Here is a 23,687-nt window from a genome sequence, read left to right on the forward strand (position 1 = left end):
CTTTCTCAAATCTTCCACAGCTGGAATTGAGTCGTGACCATCTTCACAGTAAACCTGTACCTCGACACCCTCTTCGTTGTAGCCTTCGTTGCTGTCCACCACCTCGTCATTGTCAACCTCTTCATCGTACACGTCTTCACAGTCCACCACCTCGTCATTGTAAACCTCTTCATCATACACGTCGTCACAGTCCACCACCTCGTCATCATCGACTTCTTCACATTCCACGACAGCGCCGGTGTCAACCTCTTCACCATAGACCCCTTCACAGTAGACCACCTCTTCGTCGTCAACCTGTTCACAGTAGAGCTGTTCACTGTCGACGTCTTGGGTGTGGACCTCGTAGTCTGACACCTCGGAATCGTAAATGTCGTAGTCCACAAGACTATCGGTTGAACGATAATGGGGACTAGTTTCATTCTTACACGGAGCCCCTAACACACCAGACACAGTATGACTGAGAGACCTCTTCTTGCACTGCACCTTCAGCCTAGTGCACAGCAACTGGGCATCTTCAACTGTAACAGGGTTGAACTGCAGCTCTCTGCATGTGCTGCCACTAACAAAGTCAATGTCTGAGTCGTCGCTACTGTCATTGTCCTTTGCTGTATTACAATATCTGAGTGTATAGAAAGACTCTGATTTCCCATGTGCCATTATACACTCTGTTCTGCTTCTTGAGAGACATCCGTATAGTCATTAATATATCGCTTTGGCCCCTATTGTCAGAGACCCACAGCTCTGCAGACTGAGTCATGATAGGGCGGGCCTAAGGAAAGCGTCATCAATCACACAGAGCTTGACAGAAGCCACAGGAGCCTATAATGGCTGCCATGCTTGCTGACTGAGTCATGATAGGGCGGACTTAAGGAAAGCGTCATCAATCACACAGAGCTTGACAGAAGCCACAGGAGCCTATAATGGCTGCCATGCTTGCTGACTGAGTCATGATAGGGCGGACCTAAGGAAAGCGTCATCAATCACACAGAGCTTGACAGAAGCCACAGGAGCCTATAATGGCTGCCATGCTTGCTGACGGAGTCATGATAGGGCGGACCTAAGGAAAGCGTAATCAATCACACAGAGCTTGACAGAAGCCACAGGAGCCTATAATGGCTGCCATGCTTGCTGACTGAGTCATGATAGGGCGGGCCTAAGGAAAGCGTCATCAATCACACAGAGCTTGACAGAAGCCACAGGAGCCTATAAGGCTTCCAGGCTTGCTCACTGTGAGGGCTTGGGTAGCCATGTTATAGTTTATAATGCTGTTGAATGCAAGTAAAAATAAAGTATGCTCAGACAAGCAACTGTCAAGAGTAACCACTGTACTTTATTGATAAAAGAGGTCCACATCACCATAGTACCAAATTAATACAATATAACATTTCAACTGATAATTACATCTCCCCCATACTTTCTCGGAGCAGTGTCAGATTCAGTGAGACCGAAGCCGGGTCCATCATCCTCACACCTTCAGTCTTCAGTACACTGAGACCCAGGGAATGTAGTCTGGCACCAGTGTTCACGTTGTATCCGGTACAGTCCACAGGACAGGCTGCGTAGTAAGGCCGATCTACCACGGCTGTTCCGGGCCCATCCATGTCTCTTCCAGATGCACAGTTCAACATGATCCGTAGACCTGCCTTGTAATGTGATCCACTGGGTATTAGAGACTGAGTAGACGTTGTCTTCCAGTTAAACACCACAGAGAACACTGAGACGTCAGGCTTTCCTTTTCCGTAGTAGCGCACTAGAGTGATAGGCAGACATTTACCATCAAGTTTATACACTTGGTATGGTTTCATCAATGTCACTCGGTAAGTAACGTTCCAGATGTCAAATTTCCGACAAATGTTCCTGTAGCAATAACCTTTCTCTACCCAAATGAGGTCAGGCATAGAGTGGTCATCCGAACCACCTTGGATAGAGCGGGCCACTTTAGATCTCCCTTGTAATCCGGGTCTGTCAAACTCAGGGCCTCCGTTCACAAACTCAGGGCCTCCGTTCACAACCCCATTTTCTCTGTCAAACTCAGGTCCCCCATCCATACCACGATATTCTCCGTCAAGGTCAAGTCCCCCATCCACACCCAGGTAGTCTTCTTCAAGCACAGGTCCATCACTGATTACACTGTGCTTTAGGTACAGATGCACACATAGAGACAAGTGGATTGTTGCAACGAAGATGAACAGGTTACCCATAATAGTCCTACTTGTTATAGTGTTGATAAATGTAAACTCTTGTAACAACCCAAACTGACTTATAAGTACTTCCCTGTATTAGTACGTTGGCTAGAACATCAAGTGTTGGATAACCGATACGTGGTTTGCTACACTACTGATAGCTGGATCTATTGTCACAGCCTCCACATTCCACGGACAGGATACAACATCCAGTTTTGGATAACTGAGAGGTTGTGGTTGACACTCACAGATTCAACATTCTGGGCAAGGGCCCTGTGTGCGAAGTGACAGGCTGTCCCCCCGTACTGCCCTTGGGCCCCGTGTGAGTTTGGGTATTGATTCTAAAAACGCTCCCCCTCCTACACTACCTTCCCTTGGTTGTGGATATTGTGGCTTTTGGGTATGGTTGTTGTTACATAACCCTCCCGTTGTCCTCCTATTATGCCTACCACACAGTGTCCCCCCGGGTCACCCTGTCCCATCTTGGCTAAAGGCCCAGTGGGCACAAGTGTGACAGTATGCGTGTGAACAGCCTTTGCAGATGTATTTCTTACACCTGCAGCACGCGGTGTGTGTCTTGGCGTCCTTCTTGGGTGGGCAGAGCTGACACCTCTTCCTCTTACTCGCCCCCGGCGGGGTGGCTGGGGCGTCGGCGACAGCCGGGCCAGCGGCTTGCTCCCGGGCTTGCGGACGAGCCTTGGCGGTGGCACTCTGTAGAACTTTGACAAGTGCGGACGCGGCTTGGTTGCGGGGGAGACGCTGCCTTCTTTGGATCAAGGACTTCACGAGTGCCTTTCCGAGCTGCTCCAGGAACACCCTCCTCTTGTTCTGCTTCCCAGGCATCCAGTCGGGCTTGATCTCTCGCCATATGACAAAGGCGTTGTAGGAGGACGCGTCCAGGATGTTGTGGAAGATGACCAGGGGCCAGCGGGCGGTCATCCTTCTGCAGCTGTAGGTCCCGACCACCTTGTCTAGGTTGTCCACGCCGCCCTTGTTGCAGTTGTAGTCTAGGATGAGGGCCGGCTTCCGGTCGCGGCGATCGCTAACGTCGGGCTCCGCGTGCAGCGTGCTCAGAAGTAGCACATTCTTATTTCTCTTTGCCAGGTAGGACACTAGAGTGGCGGTGGGCGTGTAGGCGAACCTGGAGGACGAGACCTGTCTGCCCTTTGACTGGAGCAGCGCGGGAGGGAGCTCGGGCTTGTTCTTTCGCACCGTGCCGACCATGGTGAGGTTCCTCTCGAGGAGCCGCTGCCCGAGTTCGTAGGAGGTGAAGAAATTGTCACACGTGACGTTGTGACCGCCCGGCAGTCCCTCGGTCAGATCGAGGACGACGCGCGCGCCCTGGTTCTTCTCGGGGCCTCCACCGGACACCTTGCCGGTGTAGACTTGCATCTTCCAAGCGTAGCTGGACTCGTGCGTCGCAGGCCACCCACGACTTGATGCCGAATTTGGCCGGCTTGCTGGGAATGTACTGTCGGAAAGGACAGCGTCCTCGAGTACTTGTGAAACACCTTGAGCGGCATGGTGGTGCGGAACACGGTCCAGGGGGTGAGAAAATACGGCGACGGCTGGCGACCCATGGACTCCACCGACCTGCGTGCCTACGTGCCTCCTAGCCGGCGTCTACAGGTCCCGAGGCGAGGCCGCGGCCAGCCTGTGGGACGCCGGCTAGGAGGCACGTAGGCACGCAGGTCGGTGGAGTCCATGGGTCACCAGCCGTCGCCGTATTTTCTCACCCCCTGCAGATTTGTCATGTCCACAATTATCCTTTCTATAGCCGATTTGACAAACAGCCGGAAGGAGGATGCGATGTCGAGCGCTCGCGACGCGGCATAGGCCGTGGGGCCCGGCGTCACGACTTGGTCGACACTGGAGGATATCTGTTCCAGGACCTGTGCCGCGCTGAAACAAGGACTGCGAGGCGTAAATCAATCAAATGCTATGGCGACATGTTATAGTCTTTTGGTTCAGCATCAGATACATGGGCTACACATACTGAAACAGGGGTGATGTTTCCCTCGCTCTGATGATTTCTCCGGTGAGATACAGCCACTTGCGAATTTAGCAGCAGCAGTAGTAGTAGTAGCAGTAATATTAGTAGTAATAGTAGTAGATGTAGCAGCAGTAGCATTAGTAGTAGCAACAGTTCAGGTATAGCAGTAACAGCAGCAGTAGATACAGTGCCTTGCGAAAGTATTCGGGCCCCTTGAACTTTGCGACCTTTTGCCACATTTCAGGCTTCAAACATAAAGATATAAAACTGTATTTTTTTGTGAAGAATCAACAACAAGTGGGACACAATCATGAAGTGGAACGACATTTATTGGATATTTCAAACTCTTTTAACAAATCAAAAACTGAAAAATTGTCCGTGCAAAATTATTCAGCCCCTTTACTTTCAGTGCAGCAAACTCTCTCCAGAAGTTCAGTGAGGATCTCTGAATGATCCAATGTTGACCTAAATCACTAATGATGATAAATACAATCCACCTGTGTGTAATCAAGTCTCCGTATAAATGCACCTGCACTGTGATAGTCTCAGAGGTCCGTTAAAAGCGCAGAGAGCATTATGAAGAACAAGGAACACACCAGGCAGGTCCGAGATACTGTTGTGAAGAAGTTTAAAGCCGGATTTGGATACAAAAAGAGTTCCCAAGCTTTAAACATCCCAAGGAGCACTGTGCAAGCGATAATATTGAAATGGAAGGAGTATCAGACCACTGCAAATCTACCAAGACCTGGCCGTCCCTCTAAACTTTCAGCTCATACAAGGAGAAGACTGATCAGAGATGCAGCCAAGAGGCCCATGATCACTCTGGATGAACTGCAGAGATCTACAGCTGAGGTGGGAGACTCTGTCCATAGGACAACAATCAGTCGTATATTGCACAAATCTGGCCTTTATGGAAGAGTGGCAAGAAGAAAGCCATTTCTTAAAGATATCCATAAAAAGTGTCATTTAAAGTTTGCCACAAGCCACCTGGGAGACACACCAAACATGTGGAAGAAGGTGCTCTGGTCAGATGAAACCAAAATTGAACTTTTTGGCAACAATGCAAAACGTTATGTTTGGCGTAAAAGCAACACAGCTCACACCATCCCCACTGTCAAACATGGTGGTGTCAGCATCATGGTTTGGGTGTGCTTTTCTTCAGCAGGGACAGGGAAGATGGTTAAAATTGATGGGAAGATGGATGGAGCCAAATACAGGACCATTCTGGAAGAAAACCTGATGGAGTCTGCAAAAGACCTGAGACTGGAACGGAGATTTGTCTTCCAACAAGACAATGATCCAAAACATAAAGCAAAATCTACAATGGAATGGTTCAATAATAAACATATCCAGGTGTTAGAATGGCCAAGTCAAAGTCCAGACCTGAATCCAATCGAGAATCTGTGGAAAGAACTGAAAACTGCTGTTCACAAATGCTTTCCATCCAACCTCACTGAGCTCGAGCTGTTTTGCAAGGAGGAATGGGAAAAAATGTCAGTCTCTCGATGTGCAAAACTGATAGAGACATACCCCAAGCGACTTACAGCTGTAATCGCAGCAAAAGGTGGCGCTACAAAGTATTAACTTAAGGGGGCTGAATAATTTTGCACGCCCAATTTTTCAGTTTTTGATTTGTTAAAAAAGTTTGAAATATCCAATAAATGTCGTTCCACTTCATGATTGTGTCCCACTTGTTGTTGATTCTTCACAAAAAAATACAGTTTTATATCTTTATGTTTGAAGCCTGAAATGTGGCAAAAGGTCGCAAAGTTCAAGGGGGCCGAATACTTTCGCAAGGCACTGTATAATAGGTGCGGCTTTTGTGGCGCGATGGGTAACGATGCTTCGTGGGTGTCAGTTGTTGATGTGTGCAGAGGGTCCCTGGTTCAAGGCCGGGGCGAGGGGACGGACGAAAGTTATACTGTTGCAGTAGTAGTAGCAACAGTATTAGCAGTAGTAGTAGTAGCAACAGTAGTAGCATTTGCAGTAGTAATAGTAGTAACTGCAGCAGTATTATTACTAGTAGTAGTAGCAGCAGTAGTAGCAGTAGCAGTAGTATTAGCAGTAGCAGCAGTAGTGGTAGTAGTAGTAGCAGCAGTAGTGGTAGTAGTAGTAGCAGCAGTATTAGCAGTAGCAGTAGTATTAGCAGTAGTAGTAAGCACCAGCTGTCAGAACAGATCACTGCACCTGTACATAGATCATCTGTAAATAGCCCATCCAATCTACCTCATCCTCATACTGTATTTATTTGTCTTGCTCCTTTGCACCCCAGTATCTCTACTTGCACATTCATCTTCTGCACATCCTACCATTCCAGTGTTTAATTGCTATATTGTAATTACTTCACCACCATGGCATATTTATTGCCTTACCTCTCTTATCCTACCTCATTTGCACACACTGTATATAGACTTTTCTACTGTATTATTGATTGTATGTTTGTTTATTCCATGTGTAACTCTGTGTTGTTGTATGTGTCGAACTGCTTTGCTTTATCTTGGCCAGGTCGCAGTTGTAAATGAGAACTTGGCCTACCTGGTTAAATAAAGGTGAAATTAAAAAATCTAATAAAAGTAGCGGCAGTAGCAGTAGTAACAATAGTAGATGTATTTTCCATACATCTCAGAAATATGTTTACATCCCTGTCAGTGAGCATTTCTCCTTTGCCAAGATAATCCATCCACCTGACAGGTGTGGCATATGAAGAAGCTGATTAAACAGCATAATCACTCTCTGTCTGTCTCTCTCTCTCCATCCACCTGACAGGTGTGGCATATGAAGAAGCTGATTAAACAGCATAATCACAGGTGCACCTTTTGCTGGGGAGAAAAACAGGCCACTCTAAAATGTGCAGTTTTGTCACACAACACAATGCCACTGATGTCTGAAGTTTTGAGGGAGCAGACCACATGTAACCAGGCCAGCCCAGGACCTCCACATCCGGCTTCTTCACCTGCGGGATTGTCTGAGACAAGCCACCCGGACAGTTGATGAAACTGTATTTATGTCTCATTGTGATTGGCTGGATGCGCCCACGCTCAGTCATTTGAAATCCATAGATTAGGGCCTAAATAATTTAATTACATTTACTGATTTGCTTATTTGAACTCTAACTCAGGAACATTGTTGAAATTGTTGCATGTTGCGTTTCTATTTTTGTTCAGTATATACAGTATCACTGTTTTTTTAAGGCGATTTCTAATCTCTTGAATTAAGTTTTTGTTTTTCCTATTCAACATTTGGAACCACTATAACCAGTATGTTGTTGAAATGTCTATGTTTAAAAATGAAGGTTAGGTTAATGTTAGGATTAGGTTTCAAAGAAGATTTTAAGAAGAGGGAAATGGGCGGGGTTTATGACTTTGTGGCTGTGGTAACTAGTGACAAACGTTCCACAGAAAGACGGGCGCAATCGGTTGGAGCCACTGAGGTATAATAAGAACCGTCGTGCTAATGACATACAATTAATAATAGTGGTATCTTCTGGTCGGTTGGGCTTGCCAGCTACATATGCGCATAAACTGAACTAAGTGCTTGAACTAAAACAGAAGACCTTTATTTTGAAAAGATGTCCAGCATAGACCCGGAAGAAGAGATGTTTTTCACGTTCATATTATGAGAACACGAATCCTGCAAACTGCTGCAAGCATTAATGTCTCTATTGGCCAAGACAATGTCTAGTAAGTACAAAGAGCTAGCTATTGAAGCATAACTTGCTTTTACAGGTGACAACATTAGCTTTATTTTCGAGCTAGCTATGTTGAGAGTTCCAGCTCAAATGTGCATTGCTGCTCGTGTTGCCATTGGCTCTGTTGTTGACAGCTGAAAATAGGCAAGTATTTATTTTCAATGCATGTAGTTTTATTTATCCGTTATTTTACCAGGTAAGTTGACTGAGAACACGTTCTCATTTACAGCAACGACCTGGGGAATAGTTACAGGGGAGAGGAGAGGGATTAATGAGTCAATTGTAAACTGGGGATTATTAGGTGACTGTGATGGTTTGAGGGCCAGATTGGGAATTTAGCCAGGACACCAGGGTTAACACCCCTGCTATAAGTGCCATGGGATCTTTAATGACCTCAGAGTGTCAGGACACCCGTTTAACGTCCCATACCGAAAGACAGCACCCTACACAGGGCATTGGGATATTTTTTTTGTTGACCAGAGGACAGAGTGCCTCCTACTGGCCCTCCAACGCCACTTCCAGCAGCATCTGATCTCCCATCCAGGAACTGACCAGGACCAACCCTGCTTAGCTTCCGAAGCAAGCTATCAGTGGTATGCAGGGTGGTATGCTGCTGGTAGTGAAATTGTAGCAGTTGAAATGTCCACCTGTGCAGTCTTCACTTATATTTTTGACCTTTTAGCAGATGCTGTTATCCAGGGCGACGACAGGAGCAGTTAGGGTTATTAGGGTTAAACGCCTTGCTCAAGTTCGCTGACTTTTTCTATTAACCCAGTCGGCTCAGGGAGTCGAACCAGCGACCTTTTGGTTACTGGCCCAACGCTCTTAACCGCGAGGTTACGTGCCCCCCTTTTATAGACTTAAAATTATTATATTAAATTAAAATACTCCCAATGTTGATCATTGTAGTGTCTGGTCATTGACCTAGAGCAGAACTGAGCAGAATTATGTAATGCGCAAAGACAGCATTTTTTTGCATATCATGGCAGAGTTTTTGAACATTGGTGTCTGAATGGTGACCATTCTGTTTCTGCCCCCAGAGTTCCGTCTAGCAGTGGTCCAGCTACATGTGACGAAGGTCAAAGCTGACAACCTCTCCAGAGCCCGGGGGCTGATCAAAGAAGCAGCTGCACAGGGGGCCAAATTGGTGGTTTTACCTGTGAGTACGCCACCCATTTGAATCTTCTGAAATGTGGTGATGGGCCACCCCATGAGCCTGGTTCCTCTCTAGATGTCTTCCTTCTTGGGAGTTTTTCCTGGCCACTGGGCTCTCTCTACTGCTTTTGTTGCTCTTTGTGGTCTAGGCGGGGGCTACTGTAAACCACTTTGTGACAACTGCTGATGGGAAATATGATTGGATTTCCATCAGTGGAACAATTGATATTTTTTTCCAGGAATTAATATTGACTTGTTTTATTGTTGATTGACTTCTCATTAGAAAGGTTACTGTGCCAGTTGTTTCCCATAATACCATCCAAACAGATTGATTATATTGACATGTACAGGAGTGCTTCAACTCCCCCTATGGAACTGGCTTCTTCCCTGAGTATGCAGAGAAGATCCCAGGAGAATCCAGTCAGGTTCTGTCTGAGGCAGCCAAGGAGAGCCAGGTGTATCTGGTGGGAGGTGAGAGGAACTCTGGACAGCCTGTTGGGACTGTCCCCGTAGCTGGACAGCCGGTGGGACTGTCCCCGTAGCTGGACAGCCGTTAATATATGAGCTGTGTATTAATGAGCTGTGTGTTAAACAGTGGGCTGTGATGTATTTGTGTATTCAGGCTCCATCCCTGAGGAGGATGATGGAGGGAAGCTGTATAACACCTGTCCAGTGTTTGGACCTGATGGCAGCCTGGTGCTCAAACACAGGAAGGTAGGAACATGGTGCTCAGACACAGGAAGGTAGGAGCATGGTGCTCAGACACAGGAAGGTAGGAACATGGTGCTCAGACACAGGAAGGTAGGAACATGGTGCTCAGACACAGGAAGGTAGGAACATGGTGCTCAGACACAGGAAGGTAGGAACATGGTGCTCAGACACAGGAAGGTAGGAACATGGTGCTCAGACACAGGAAGGTAGGAACATGGTGCTCAGACACAGGAAGGTAGGAACATGGTGCTCAGACACAGGAAGGTAGGAACATGGTGATCAGACACAGGAAGGTAGGAACATGGTGCTCAGACACAGGAAGGTAGGAACATGGTGCTCAGACACAGGAAGGTAAGAACATGGTGCTCAGACACAGGAAGGTAGGAACATGGTGCTCAGACACAGGAAGGTAGGAACATGGTGCTCAAACACAGGAAGGTAGGAACATGGTGCTCAAACACAGGAAGGTAGGAACATGGTGCTCAGACACAGGAAGGTAGGAACATGGCGCTCAGACACAGGAAGGTAGGAACAGGCACAAGGGACATATACATGTATAACACATGCATACAGTATGACTCCAACTTTATGAGGGGAGAAATGCTTTCACAGGACACTAGCTGTATTTGAGTGCCGTACATTCATATTTACCACTATTCCTCTTGAAGATCCACCTCTTTGACATCGACGTTCCAGGGAAGATCCGTTTCCAGGAGTCAGAGACACTGAGCCCAGGGAGCAACCTGTCAGTGTTTGACACGCGTGAGTCTCGGAGTCTGCGTCCCAAATGGCACCCTATTCCCTATGTAGTCAAATCAAATTATATGTGCCACATGCGCCGACTACAACGTGTAGATCTTACAGTGAAATGCTGACTTACAAGCCCTTAACCTCAGGCTTCCGAGTGGCGCAGCGTTCTAATGTACTGCATCTCAGTGCAAGAGGCGTCACTACAGACCCTGGTTTGATTCCAGGCTGTATCACAACCAGCCGTGATTGGCAGTCACATAGGGCGGCGCACAATTGGCCCAGCGTCGTCCAGGTTTGGCCGGGGTAGGCTGTCATTGTAAATAAGAATTTGTTCTTAACGGACTTGCCTAGTTAAATAAAGATGAAATAAAACAATAAAACCAACAATGCAGTTAATAAAATATGTACTAAATAAACTAAAGTAAAAAAGTAACACGATCAAATAACATTAACAAGACTATATAAAGTGCCCTCTTCATGAATGTCTTGGTGTGCTTGGACCATGTTAGTTTGTTGGTGATGTGGACAACAACGAACTTGAAGCTCTCGACCCGATCCACTACAGCCCCGTCGATGTTGATGGGACGTGTTAAGCCCTCCTTTTCCTGTAGTCCACAATCATCTCCTTTATCCTGCTCACATTGAGGGAGAGGCAAAAAAGTATTTAGTCAGCCACCAATTGTGCACGTTCTCCCACTTAAAAAGATGAGAGAGGCCTGTAATTTTCATCATAGGTACACTTTAACTATGATAGACAAAATGAGGGGAAAAAATCCAGAAAACCACTTGTAGGATCAATTGTAGGATTATTTATGAATTTATTTGCAAATTATGGTGGAAAATAAGTATTTGGTTTATAAATAATAATAAGGTTTTCACACACTGTTGCTGGTATTTTGGCCCATTCCTCCATGCAGATCTCCTCTAGAGCAGTGATGTTTTGGGGCTGTTGCTGGGCAACACAGACTTTCAACTCCCTCCAAAGATTTTCTTTGGGGTTGAGATCTGGAGACTGGCTAGGCCACTCCAGGACCTTGAAATGCTTCTTACGAAGCCACTCCTTCGTTGCCCGGGCGGTGTGTTTGGGATCATTGTCATGCTGAAAGACCCAGCCACGTTTCATCTTCAATGTCCTTGCTGATGGAAGGAGGTTTTCACTCAAAATCTCACAATACATGGCCCCATTCATTCTTTCCTTTACACGGATCAGTCGTCCTGGTCCCTTTGCAGAAAAACAGCCCCAAAGCATGATGCTTCACAGTAGGTATGGTGTTCTTTGGATGCAACTCGGCATTCTTTGTCCTCCAAACACAACGAGTTGAGTTTTTACCAAAAAGTTATATTTTGGTTTCATCTGATCATCTGACATTCTCCCAATCTTCTTCTGGATCATCCAAATGCTCTCTAGCAAACTTCAGACGGGCCTGGACATGTACTGGCTTAAGCAGGGGGACACGTCTGACCCTGCAGGATTTGAGTCCCTGGCGGCGTAGTGTGTTACTGATGGTAGGCTATGTTACTTTGGTCCGAGCTCTCTGCAGGTCATTCACTAGGTCCCCCCGTGTGGTTCTGGGATTTTTGCTCACCGTTCTTGTGATCATTTTGACCCCACGGGGTGAGATCTTGTGTGGAGCCCCAGATCGAGGGAGATTATCAGTGGTCTTGTATGTCTTCCATTTCCTAATAATTGCTCCCACAGTTTATTTCTTCAAACCAAGCTGCTTACCTATTGCAGATTCAGTCTTCCCAGCCTGGTGCAGGTCTACAATTTTGTTTCTGGTGTCCTTTGACAGCTCTTTGGTCTTGGCCATAATGGAGTTTGGAGTGTGATTGAGGTTGTGGACAGGTGTCTTTTATACTGGTAACAACTTCAAACAGGTGCCATTAATACAGGTAACAAGTGGAGGACAGAGGAGCCTCTTAAAAAATAAGTTACAGGTCTGGGAGAGCCAGAAATCTTGCTTGTTTGTAGGTGACCAAATACTTATTTTCCACCATAATTTGCAAATAAATTCATTAAAAATCCTACAATGTGATTTTCTGGATTTTTTAAAATCATTTTGTCTGTCATAGTTGAAGTGTACCTATGATGAAGCCGGTGACTGAGGTGGTGTACTCCTCAATGCCATCTGATGAATTCCAGAACATATTCCAGTCTGTGCTACCAAAACAGTCCTGTAGCTTAGCATCTGTGTCATCTGACCACTTCCGTATTGAGTGAGTCACTCGTACTTCCTGCTTCTGTTTTTGCTTGTACGCAGGAATCAGGAGGATAGAATTATGGTCGGATTTAACAAATGGAGGGCGAGGGAGAGCTTTGTACACATCTCTGTGTTTGGAGTAAAGGTAGTCTAGAGTTTTTTTCCCTCTGGTTGTACATGTGACATGCTGGTAGAAATGAGGTAAAACGGATTTAAGTTTTCCTGCATTAAAGTCCCGGGCCACTAGGAGAGCCACCTATGGATGAGCAGTTTGCTTATGGCCTTATACAGCTCGTTGAGTGCGGTCTTAGTGCCAGCATTGGTTTGTGGTGGTAAATCGACAGCTATGGAAAATATAGATGAAAACTCTCTTGGTAAATAGTGTGGTGTACAGCTTATCATGAGGTACTCACCTCAGTCAAGCAGCTGTTATTGACAAATAGACTCAGATAGCCACCCCTTGTCTTAACGGATGCAGCTGTTCTGTCTTGCCGATGCACGGAAAACCCAGCCAACTGTATATTATCTTTGTCATCGTTCAGCCACGACTCTGTGAAACATAAGATATTACAGTTTTTAATGTCCCGTTGGTAGGATAGTCTTGAACGGAGCTCATCCAGTTTATTCTCCAATGATTGCACGTTGGCCAATGGGACGGATGGTCGAGGTGGGTTACCCACTCGCCGACGAATTCTGCACTTATTTTGACCAGTAATATGGTGCCACTTGGGACGCAACGCTTTTCACATAGTGTCACCTCCAAACCTGCATTGTAGCATGCTGGGTATAGTCTGGTAAGTTACTGTGTATTGGGTTAACTCTAACCCCGTGTTACTGTGTATCGGGTTAACTCTAACCCTGTGTTACTGTGTATTGGGTTAACTCTAACTAGCCCTTCTCTGTCATGTCTCCTCTAGCATACTGTAAGGTGGGTGTAGGGATCTGCTATGACATAAGGTTTGCAGAGCTGGCCCAACTCTACTCTAAGAAAGGTGAGGGTAACATGGTGTCTTACCAACCTGGTAACCATTGTAGGTAAAAATAAAACAAATATGAAGTAGGGAATGTATTGAAGTTGTAATGAATGAACAGTGAGGATGTTGTTGTTATCTGTGTTCAGGATGCCAGCTGTTGGTCTACCCTGGAGCCTTCAACATGACCACCGGGCCGGCCCACTGGGAACTGCTGCAGAGAGGAAGGTTGGTGAACATCTTAGAAAACCAAAGGTTTAGGAAACCAGTTTCTATTAAGTCATCTTCCATTTTAAAACCATTTGCTGTGTCCTGCTCACTGGCTCTTTTCTGCCCACGCCGTCATGCCGTCTAAAGGCTGAGAGACACCGGTAGAGTCATGCCGTCTAAAGGCTGAGAGACACCGGTAGAGTCATGCCGTCTAAAGGCTGAGAGACACCGGTAGAGTCATGCCGTCTAAAGGCTGAGAGACACCGGTAGAGTCATGCCGTCTAAAGGCTGAGAGACACCGGTAGAGTCATGCCGTCTAAAGGCTGAGAGACGCCGGTAGAGTCATGCCGTCTAAAGGCTGAGAGACACCGGTAGAGTCATGCCGTCTAAAGGCTGAGAGACACCGGTAGAGTCATGCCGTCTAAAGGCTGAGAGACACCGGTAGAGTCATGCCGTCTAAAGGCTGAGAGACACCGGTAGAGTCATGCCGTCTAAAGGCTGAGAGACACCGGTAGAGTCATGCCGTACTAAAGGCTGAGAGACACCGGTAGAGTCATGCCGTCTAAAGGCTGAGAGACACCGGTAGAGTCATGCCGTCTAAAGGCTGAGAGACACCGGTAGAGTCATGCCGTCTAAAGGCTGTGACACACCGGTAGAGTCATGCCGTCTAAAGGCTGAGAGACACCGGTAGAGTCATGCCGTCTAAAGGCTGAGAGACGCCGGTAGAGTCATGCCGTCTAAAGGCTGAGAGACACCGGTAGAGTCATGCCGTCTCAAGGCTGAGAGACACCGGTAGAGTCATGCCGTCTAAAGGCTGAGAGACACCGGTAGAGTCATGCCGTCTAAAGGCTGAGAGACACCGGTAGAGTCATGCCGTCTAAAGGCTGAGAGACACCGGTAGAGTCATGCCGTCTAAAGGCTGAGAGACACCGGTAGAGTCATGCCGTCTAAAGGCTGAGAGACGCCGGTAGAGTCATGCCGTCTAAAGGCTGAGAGACACCGGTAGAGTCATGCCGTCTAAAGGCTGAGAGACACCGGTAGAGTCATGCCGTCTAAAGGCTGAGAGACACCGGTAGAGTCATGCCGTCTAAAGGCTGAGAGACACCGGTAGAGTCATGCCGTCTAAAGGCTGAGAGACACCGGTAGAGTCATGCCGTCTAAAGGCTGAGAGACACCGGTAGAGTCATGCCGTCTAAAGGCTGAGAGACACCGGTAGAGTCATGCCGTCTAAAGGCTGAGAGACACCGGTAGAGTCATGCCGTCTAAAGGCTGAGAGACGCCGGTAGAGTCATGCCGTCTAAAGGCTGAGAGACGCCGGTAGAGTCATGCCGTCTAAAGGCTGAGAGACGCCGGTAGAGTCATGCCGTCTAAAGGCTGAGAGACGCCGGTAGAGTCATGCCGTCTAAAGGCTGAGAGACGCCGGTAGAGTCATGCCGTCTAAAGGCTGAGAGACGCCGGTAGAGTCATGCCGTCTAAAGGCTGAGAGACGCCGGTAGAGTCATGCCGTCTAAAGGCTGAGAGACGCCGGTAGAGTCATGCCGTCTAAAGGCTGAGCGACACCGGTAGAGTCATGCCGTACTAAAGGCTGTGACACCGGTAGAGTCATGCCAGAGAGTAAGCATCTCTGAACAGAGTACCAGCCTTACAAACCGATTCTACATCTCGAGAGCATCCTGACTGGATGTGTCAACGTCTGGTATGGCAACTGCACTGCCCACGACCAGAAGACCTTACAGAGGATGGTGAAGACGGCCCACCATATCACTGGGGGCTCCCAGCCATCCAGGACGTACATGCCAGGCGGTGTCTTAAAGGCCTGATGAATGGCCAAAGACTCCAGCCACCCGAGACATGGACTGTTCTCAATGCTCCCGTTCGGCAGGCGTACCGGTGCATCAAGGCTCAGACCAACAGACTCCTAAACAGCTTCTCTACCCTGTCCATAAGACTGTTAAATGGCTAACAACTACTGCTCCCCCTCACACCTACGCTGCTGCTAAAATTCTTATTGATTAGATGTATTGTTGTCTCTACCTTCTTGCCCTTTGTGCTGTTGTCTGTGCCCAATAATGTTTGTACTATGTTTTGTACTGCTACCATGTTGTGTTGCTACCATGCTGTGTTGTCATGTGTTGCTGCCTGGCTATGTTGTTGTCTTAGGTCTCTCTTTATGTAGTGTTGTGTTGTCTCTCTTGTCGTGATGTGTGTTTTGTCCTACATTTTTATTCCCAGCCCCGTCCCCGCAGGAGGCCTTTTGGTAGGCCGTCAGTGTAAATAAGAATTTGTGTGTATTACTACCGGTCATTGATTATTGATTGCCATTATCATTAGTATGTATCTATTTATCCTGCTACCAGTCACTATTACTCCTCTTTACATGTATATATACTCAGCAAAAAAGAAACGTCCTCTCACTGTCAACTGCGTTTGTTTTCAGCCAACTTAACAGGTGTAAATATTTGTATGAACATAACAAGATTCAACAACAGACATAAACTGAACAAGTTCCACAGACATGTGACTAACAGAAATGGAATAATGTGTCCCTGAACAAAGGGGGGTTCAAAATCAAAAGTAACAGTCAGTATCTGGTGTGGCCACCAGCTGCATTAAGTACTGCAGTGCATCTCCTCCTCATGGACTGCACCAGATTTTCCAGTTCTTACTCTGAGATGTTACCCCACTCTTCCACCAAGGCACCTGCAAGTTCCCGGACATTTCTGTGAGGAATGGCCCTAGCCCTCACCCTCCGATCCAACAGGTCCCAGATGTGCTCAATGGGATTGAGATCCGGGCTATTCGCTGGCCATTGCAGAACTGACATTCCTGTCTTGCAGGAAATCATGCACATGAGGGAGGAGGATTTCTTCCCTGTAACACACAGCATTGAAATTGCCTGCAATGACAACAAGCTCAGTCCGATGATGCTGTGACACCCAGCCCCAGACCATGACGGACCCTCCACCTCCAAATCGATCCCGCTCCAGAGTACAGGCCTCGGTGTAACGCTCATTCCTTCGACAAATGCAAAACTTACCATCACCCCCGGTGAGACAAAACCGTGACTCGTCAGTGAAGAGCACTTTTTGCCAGTCCTGTCTGCTCCAGCAATGGTGGGTTTGTGCCCATATGCAACGTTGTTGCTGGTGATGTCAGGCCTACAAGCCCTCAGTCCAGCCTCTCTCAGCCTATTGAGGACAGTCTGAGCACTGATGGAGGGATTGTGCCTTCCTGGTGTATCTCGGGCAGTTGTTGGTGCCATCCTGTACCTGTCCCGCAGGTGTGATGTTCGGATGTACCGATCCTGTGCAGATGTTGTTACACGTGGTCTGTCACTGCGAGGACGATCAGCTGTCCATCCGGTCTCCCTGTAGTGTTGTTTTAGGAGTCTCACAGTACGGACATTGCAATTTATTGCCCTGGCCACATCTGCAGTCCTCATGCCTCCTTGCAGCATGCCTAAGGCACGTTCACACAGATGAGCAGGGACCCTGGGCATCTTTCTTTTGGTGTTTTTCAGAGTCAGAAAGGCTTCTTTAAGTTTTCATTACTGTGACCTTAATTGCCTACCGTCTGTAAGCTGTTAGTGTCTTAACGACCGTTCCACAGGTGCATGTTCATTAATTGTTTATGGTTCATTGAACAAGCATGGGAAAAAGTGTTTAAACCCTTTACAATGAAGATCTGTGAAGTTATTTGGATTTTTACTAATTATCTTTGAAAGACAGGGTCCTGAAAAAGGGAGGTTTATTTTTTTGCTGAGTTTATTACCATTAGTATCTATCTATTTATCCTGCTACTGGACGCTATTAGTCCTGTTTACATGTACACTACCGTTAAAAAGTTTGGGGTCACTGAAATTTAGAAGGTCAGTTTCCCGTAGTCGCCTCTTCATTGTTGACGTTGAGACTGCTGTTTTGCTGGTACTATTTAATGAAGCTGCCAGTTGCGGACTTGTGAAGCCTCTTTCTCAAACTAGACACTCTAATGTACTTGTCCTCTTGCTCAGTTGTGTACCGGGGCCTCCCACTCCTCTTTCTATTCTGGTTAGAGCCAGTTTGCTCTGTTCTGTGAAGGGAGTAGTACACAGCGTTGTATGAGATCTTTAGTTTCTTGGCAATTTCTCGCATGGAATAGCCTTCATTTCTCAGAACAAGAATAGACTGATGAGTTTCAAAAGGAAGTTATTTGTTTTCGGCCATTTTGAGCCTGTAATTGAACCCACATGCTGATGCTCCGGATACTCAACTAGTCTAAAGAAGGCCAGTTTTATTGCTTCTTTAATCAGGACAACAGTTTTCAGCTCTACTAACATAATTGTGAAAGGGTTTTCTAATGATCAATTAGCCTTTTTAAAATGATTAACTTGGACATACATACATACAGACATACATACAACATGTACATACAGTGTCTGTCTCCTAACCCCTAGCTACATGTACATACAGTGTCTGTCTCCTAACCCCTAGCTACATGTACAGTGCCTTGCGAAAGTATTCGGCCCCCGTGAACTTTGCGACCTTTTGCCACATTTCAGGCTTCAAACATAAAGATATAAAACAGTATTTTTTTGTGAAGAATCAACAACAAGTGGGACACAATCATGAAGTGGAACAACATTTATTGGATATTTCAAACTTTTTTAACAAATCAAAAACTGAAAAATTGGGCGTGCAAAATTATTCAGCCCCTTTACTTTCAGTGCAGCAAACTCTCTCCAGAAGTTCAGTGAGGATCTCTGAATGATCCAATGTTGACCTAAATGACTAATGATGATAAATACAATCCACCTGTGTGTAATCAAGTCTCTGTATAAATGCACCTGCACTGTGATAGTCTCAGAAGTCCGTTAAAAGCGCAGAGAGCATCATGAAGAACAAGGAACACACCAGGCAGGTCCGAGATACTGTTGTGAAGAAGTTTAAAGCCGGATTTGGATACAAAAATATTTCCCAAGCTTTAAACATCCCAAGGAGCACTGTGCAAGCGATAATATTGAAATGGAAGGAGTATCAGACCACTGCAAATCTACCAAGACCTGGCCGTCCCTCTAAACTTTCAGCTCATACAAGGAGAAGACTGATCAGAGATGCAGCCAAGAGGCCCATGATCACTCTGGATGAACTGCAGAGATCTACAGCTGAGGTGGGAGACTGTCCATAGGACAACAATCAGTCGTATATTGCACAAATCTGGCCTTTATGGAAGAGTGGCAAGAAGAAAGCCATTTCTTAAAGATATCCATAAAAAGTGTCGCTTAAAGTTTGCCACAAGCCACCTGGGAGACACACCAAACATGTGGAAGAAGGTGCTCTGGTCAGATGAAACCAAAATTGAACTTTTTGGCAACAATGCAAGACGTTATGTTTGGCGTAAAAGCAACACAGCTCATCCCCCTGAACACACCATCCCCACTGTCAAACATGGTGGTGGCAGCATCATGGTTTGGGCCTGCTTTTCTTCAGCAGGGACAGGGAAGATGGTTAAAATTGATGGGAAGATGGATGGAGCCAAATACAGGACCATTCTGGAAGAAAACCTGATGGAGTCTGCAAAAGACCTGAGACTGGGACGGAGATTTGTCTTCCAACAAGACAATGATCCAAAACATAAAGCAAAATCTACAATGGAATGGTTCAAAAATAAACATATCCAGGTGTTAGAATGGCCAAGTCAAAGTCCAGACCTGAATCCAATCGAGAATCTGTGGAAAGAACTGAAAACTGCCAGTTCACAAATGCTCTCCATCCAACCTCACTGAGCTCGAGCTGTTTTGCAAGGAGGAATGGGAAAAATGTCAGTCTCTCGATGTGCAAAACTGATAGAGACATACCCCAAGCAACTTACAGCTGTAATCGCAGCAAAAGGTGGCGGGCGCTACAAAGTATTAACTTAAGGGGGCTGAATAATTTTGCACGCCCAATTTTTCAGTTTTTGATTTGTTAAAAAAGTTTAAAATATCCAATAAATGTCGTTCCACTTCATGATTGTGTCCCACTTGTTGTTGATTCTTCACAAAAAAATACAGTTTTATATCTTTATGTTTGAAGCCTGAAATGTGGCAAAAGGTTGCAAAGTTCAAGGGGGCCGAATACTTTCGCAAGGCACTGTATATACAGTGTCTACCAGTGTCTGTCTCCTAACCCCTAGCTACATGTACATACAGTGTCTGTCTCCTAACCCCTAGCTACATGTACATACAGTGTCTACCAGTGTCTGTCTCCTAACCCCTAGCTACATGTACATACAGTGTCTGCCTCCTAACCCCTAGCTACATGTACATACAGTGTCTGTCTCCTAACCCCTAGCTACATGTACATACAGTGTCTGTCTCCTAACCCCTAGCTACATGTACATACAGTGTCTGTCTCCTAACCCCTGGCTTCATGTACATACAGTGTCTGTCTCCTAACCCCTAGCTACATGTACATACAGTGTCTGTCTCCTAACCCCTAGCTACATGTACATACAGTGTCTGTCTCCTAACCCCTGGCTACATGTACATACAGTGTCTGTCTCCTAACCCCTAGCTACATGTACATACAGTGTCTGTCTCCTAACCCCTGGCTACATGTACATACAGTGTCTACCAGTGTCTGTCTCCTAACCCCTAGCTACATGTACATACAGTGTCTGTCTCCTAACCCCTAGCTACATGTACATACAGTGTCTGTCTCCTAACCCCTAGCTACATGTACATACAGTGTCTGTCTCCTAACCCCTAGCTACATGTACATACAATGTCTGTCTCCTAACCCCTGGCTACATGTACATACGGTGTCTGTCTCCTAACCCCTAGCTACATGTACCTACAGTGTCTGTCTCCTAACCCCTAGCTACATGTACATACAGTGTCTGTCTCCTAACCCCTAGCTACATGTACATACAGTGTCTACCAGTGTCTGTCTCCTAACCCCTGGCTACATGTACATACAGTGTCTGTCTCCTAACCCCTAGCTACATGTACATACAGTGTCTGTCTCCTAACCCCTAGCTACATGTACATACAGTGTCTGTCTCCTAACCCCTAGCTACATGTACATACAGTGTCTGTCTCCTAACCCCTAGCTACATGTACATACAGTGTCTGTCTCCTAACCCCTAGCTACATGTACATACAGTGTCTGTCTCCTAACCCCTGGCTACATGTACATACAGTGTCTGTCTCCTAACCCCTAGCTACATGTACCTACAGTGTCTGTCTCCTAACCCCTGGCTACATGTACATACAGTGTCTGTCTCCTAACCCCTAGCTACATGCACATACAGTGTCTGTCTCCTAACCCCTGGCTACATGTACATACAGTGTCTGTCTCCTAACCCCTAGCTACATGTACATACAGTGTCTGTCTCCTAACCCCTAGCTACATGTACATACAGTGTCTGTCTCCTAACCCCTAGCTACATGTACATACAGTGTCTGTCTCCTAACCCCTGGCTACATGTACATACAGTGTCTGTCTCCTAACCCCTAGCTACATGTACCTACAGTGTCTGTCTCCTAACCCCTGGCTACATGTACATACAGTGTCTGTCTCCTAACCCCTAGCTACATGTACATACAGTGTCTGTCTCCTAACCCCTAGCTACATTTACATACAGTGTCTGTCTCCTAACCCCTAGCTACATGTACATACAGTGTCTGTCTCCTAACCCCTGGCTACATGTACATACAGTGTCTGTCTCCTAACCCCTAGCTACATGTACCTACAGTGTCTGTCTCCTAACCCCTAGCTACATGTACATACAGTGTCTGTCTCCTAACCCCTAGCTACATGTACATACAGTGTCTGTCTCCTAACCCCTAGCTACATGTACATACAGTGTCTGTCTCCTAACCCCTAGCTACATGTACATACAGTGTCTACCAGTGTCTGTCTCCTAACCCCTAGCTACATCTGTCTGTCTCTTGTCTCTCTCCTTACCAGAGCGGTTGATAACCAGGTGTACGTGGCCACGGCTTCCCCTGCCAGAGATGAGACAGCCTCCTACGTGGCCTGGGGTCACAGCACTGTTGTTAGTCCCTGGTGAGTACTAGACAGCCTGGGGTCACAGCACTGTTGTTAGTCCCTGGTGAGTACTAGACAGACTGGGGTCACAGTACTGTTGTTAGTCCCTGGTGAGCACTAGACAGCCTGGGGTCACAGTACTGTTGTTAGTCCCTGGTGAGTACTAGACAGCCTGGGGTCACAGTACTGTTGTTAGTCCCTGGTGAGCACTAGACAGCCTGGGGTCACAGTACTGTTGTTAGTCCCTGGTGAGTACTAGACAGCCTGGGGTCACAGCACTGTTGTTAGTCGCTGGTGAGTACTAGACAGCCTGGGGTCACAGTACTGTTGTTAGTCCCTGGTGAGTACTAGACAGCCTGGGGTCACAGTACTGTTGTTAGCCAGCACGTACTGTAGTGTGTGATGCCACATGCAGTGTCTGTAATCACACTGTTTTCTACTATTTTCACTGAAGGCGGCAGTATTCTTTTCTGTCACGTTGCCACAGAGACCAGTCCTGTTCTGTGTGCAAGATGTGTTTTATTGGATGTGTGGTGTGATTGAAATAATTTCTAACAGTTATTTTATCATGACAGGGGAGAGGTGATATCTAAGGCGGGGTCTGAAGAGACTGTTGTTTACGCAGACATTGGTGAGTGGTACCGGAGTGGTTCAGTGTGATTGAGTGGTCCTGAACCTCTTTGTGAACCAGCACTATTATCCATTATCTAATGTAACTGTAGTTTGAGCCAGCACCATTATCCATTGTGACTAATGTAACTGTAGTTTACTTTAGCTAATCAGTGTCCTGACCTCTCCCTATGTGGTCTGTGTGTTTTTCAGACCTGCAGTATTTGGCCAACGTTCGTCAACAGATCCCCATCACAGCCCAACGCCGCAGTGATCTCTACACTGTGAACGCAGTGCAGGAGGGATGACCTTTAACCCCTGAACCCTTAGCTATGAGAAACTGAGGCAATCAGGAGTTACAGTAAACAGACCTGTCTATTCTTGGTGAGAAATTGATAGCTGGAGAATGAGTGTTGGCTACACAGCTGTTTGTGCCTACAATACATGACTCCACTGTGACCTACAGTGGAGTAACAGTAGCAGCTGTGGAACCAGTAAATGTAGTCTGATTTTGAAGGTGCATGTAATAAAGCAGAATATCTTCGATGGAACCATTTTACACAAAGAGGATGAATGTCATCTCTAATTTAAACAAAGATTTATATTCTTAGTATAACATGTCTCATCTGTTTTCAAATCTACATCCAGTTCAATTAAATTCATTTTTTCCAAGAAATACTCATTCTGTCTGCTCTGTTCTTGTTCTCTGATTTAGAAAGACAACCTGGTTTAAAACATCAGCTATTCTGAGCATCGCCAGTGGCTGTAGACTATTTCAATCTCTTCATCATGACAAGATCAAAACGCATCAAACAGACGAGATGCATCACAACCGGTTTGTCTCTATTATTTCTGCAGCAAACGCACAGTATCTGTCTATAACAAAGATCATTATTGCTGCACGAAACACAGTATCTTTATATAAAAGATCCATAATTGTCAGGGAGTGCCGTGTGTAGAGAGAAATAGGAAGTGAGGGGGTAGGAGGGGTACTGTAGGTACCTGGCCATTGTAAGAACAGGGATGGTCAATGTGATCCAAACAACAGTAAGCAACACTATCATTATGCCACTATCATTATTATACTCTGGTATTCACTTAGAGGCAATCTGCAGTTGCTTCATCCATACCCATTGATTCTTGACGAATAAATGCCTCTTAGTTCAACTGTCTTACCATCAGAACCCAAAATATTAGGACTCTATTC

At 46.3% G+C, this 23,687-nt stretch overlaps 1 protein-coding gene across 1 annotated transcript; it reads left to right on the forward strand.

The window, feature by feature from the left end:
* Nucleotides 1-7,534: 7,534 nt before the first annotated feature.
* LOC139411778 (nitrilase family, member 2) lies at nucleotides 7,535-23,156 on the forward strand. Its single transcript, XM_071158548.1, has 10 exons — nucleotides 7,535-7,856; nucleotides 8,905-9,023; nucleotides 9,370-9,490; nucleotides 9,642-9,733; nucleotides 10,399-10,492; nucleotides 13,599-13,673; nucleotides 13,802-13,880; nucleotides 21,791-21,889; nucleotides 22,447-22,502; nucleotides 22,694-23,156. Exons 1-10 carry the CDS (start codon nucleotides 7,829-7,831, stop codon nucleotides 22,786-22,788), a joined length of 858 nt encoding a protein of 285 aa, XP_071014649.1. The 5' UTR covers nucleotides 7,535-7,828; the 3' UTR covers nucleotides 22,789-23,156.
* The last annotated feature ends 531 nt before the right edge of the window (nucleotides 23,157-23,687 follow it).

The sequence above is a fragment of the Oncorhynchus clarkii genome, chromosome 1 (assembly GCF_045791955.1).
Source record: "Oncorhynchus clarkii lewisi isolate Uvic-CL-2024 chromosome 1, UVic_Ocla_1.0, whole genome shotgun sequence".
Classification (NCBI taxonomy): Eukaryota; Metazoa; Chordata; class Actinopteri; order Salmoniformes; family Salmonidae; genus Oncorhynchus; species Oncorhynchus clarkii.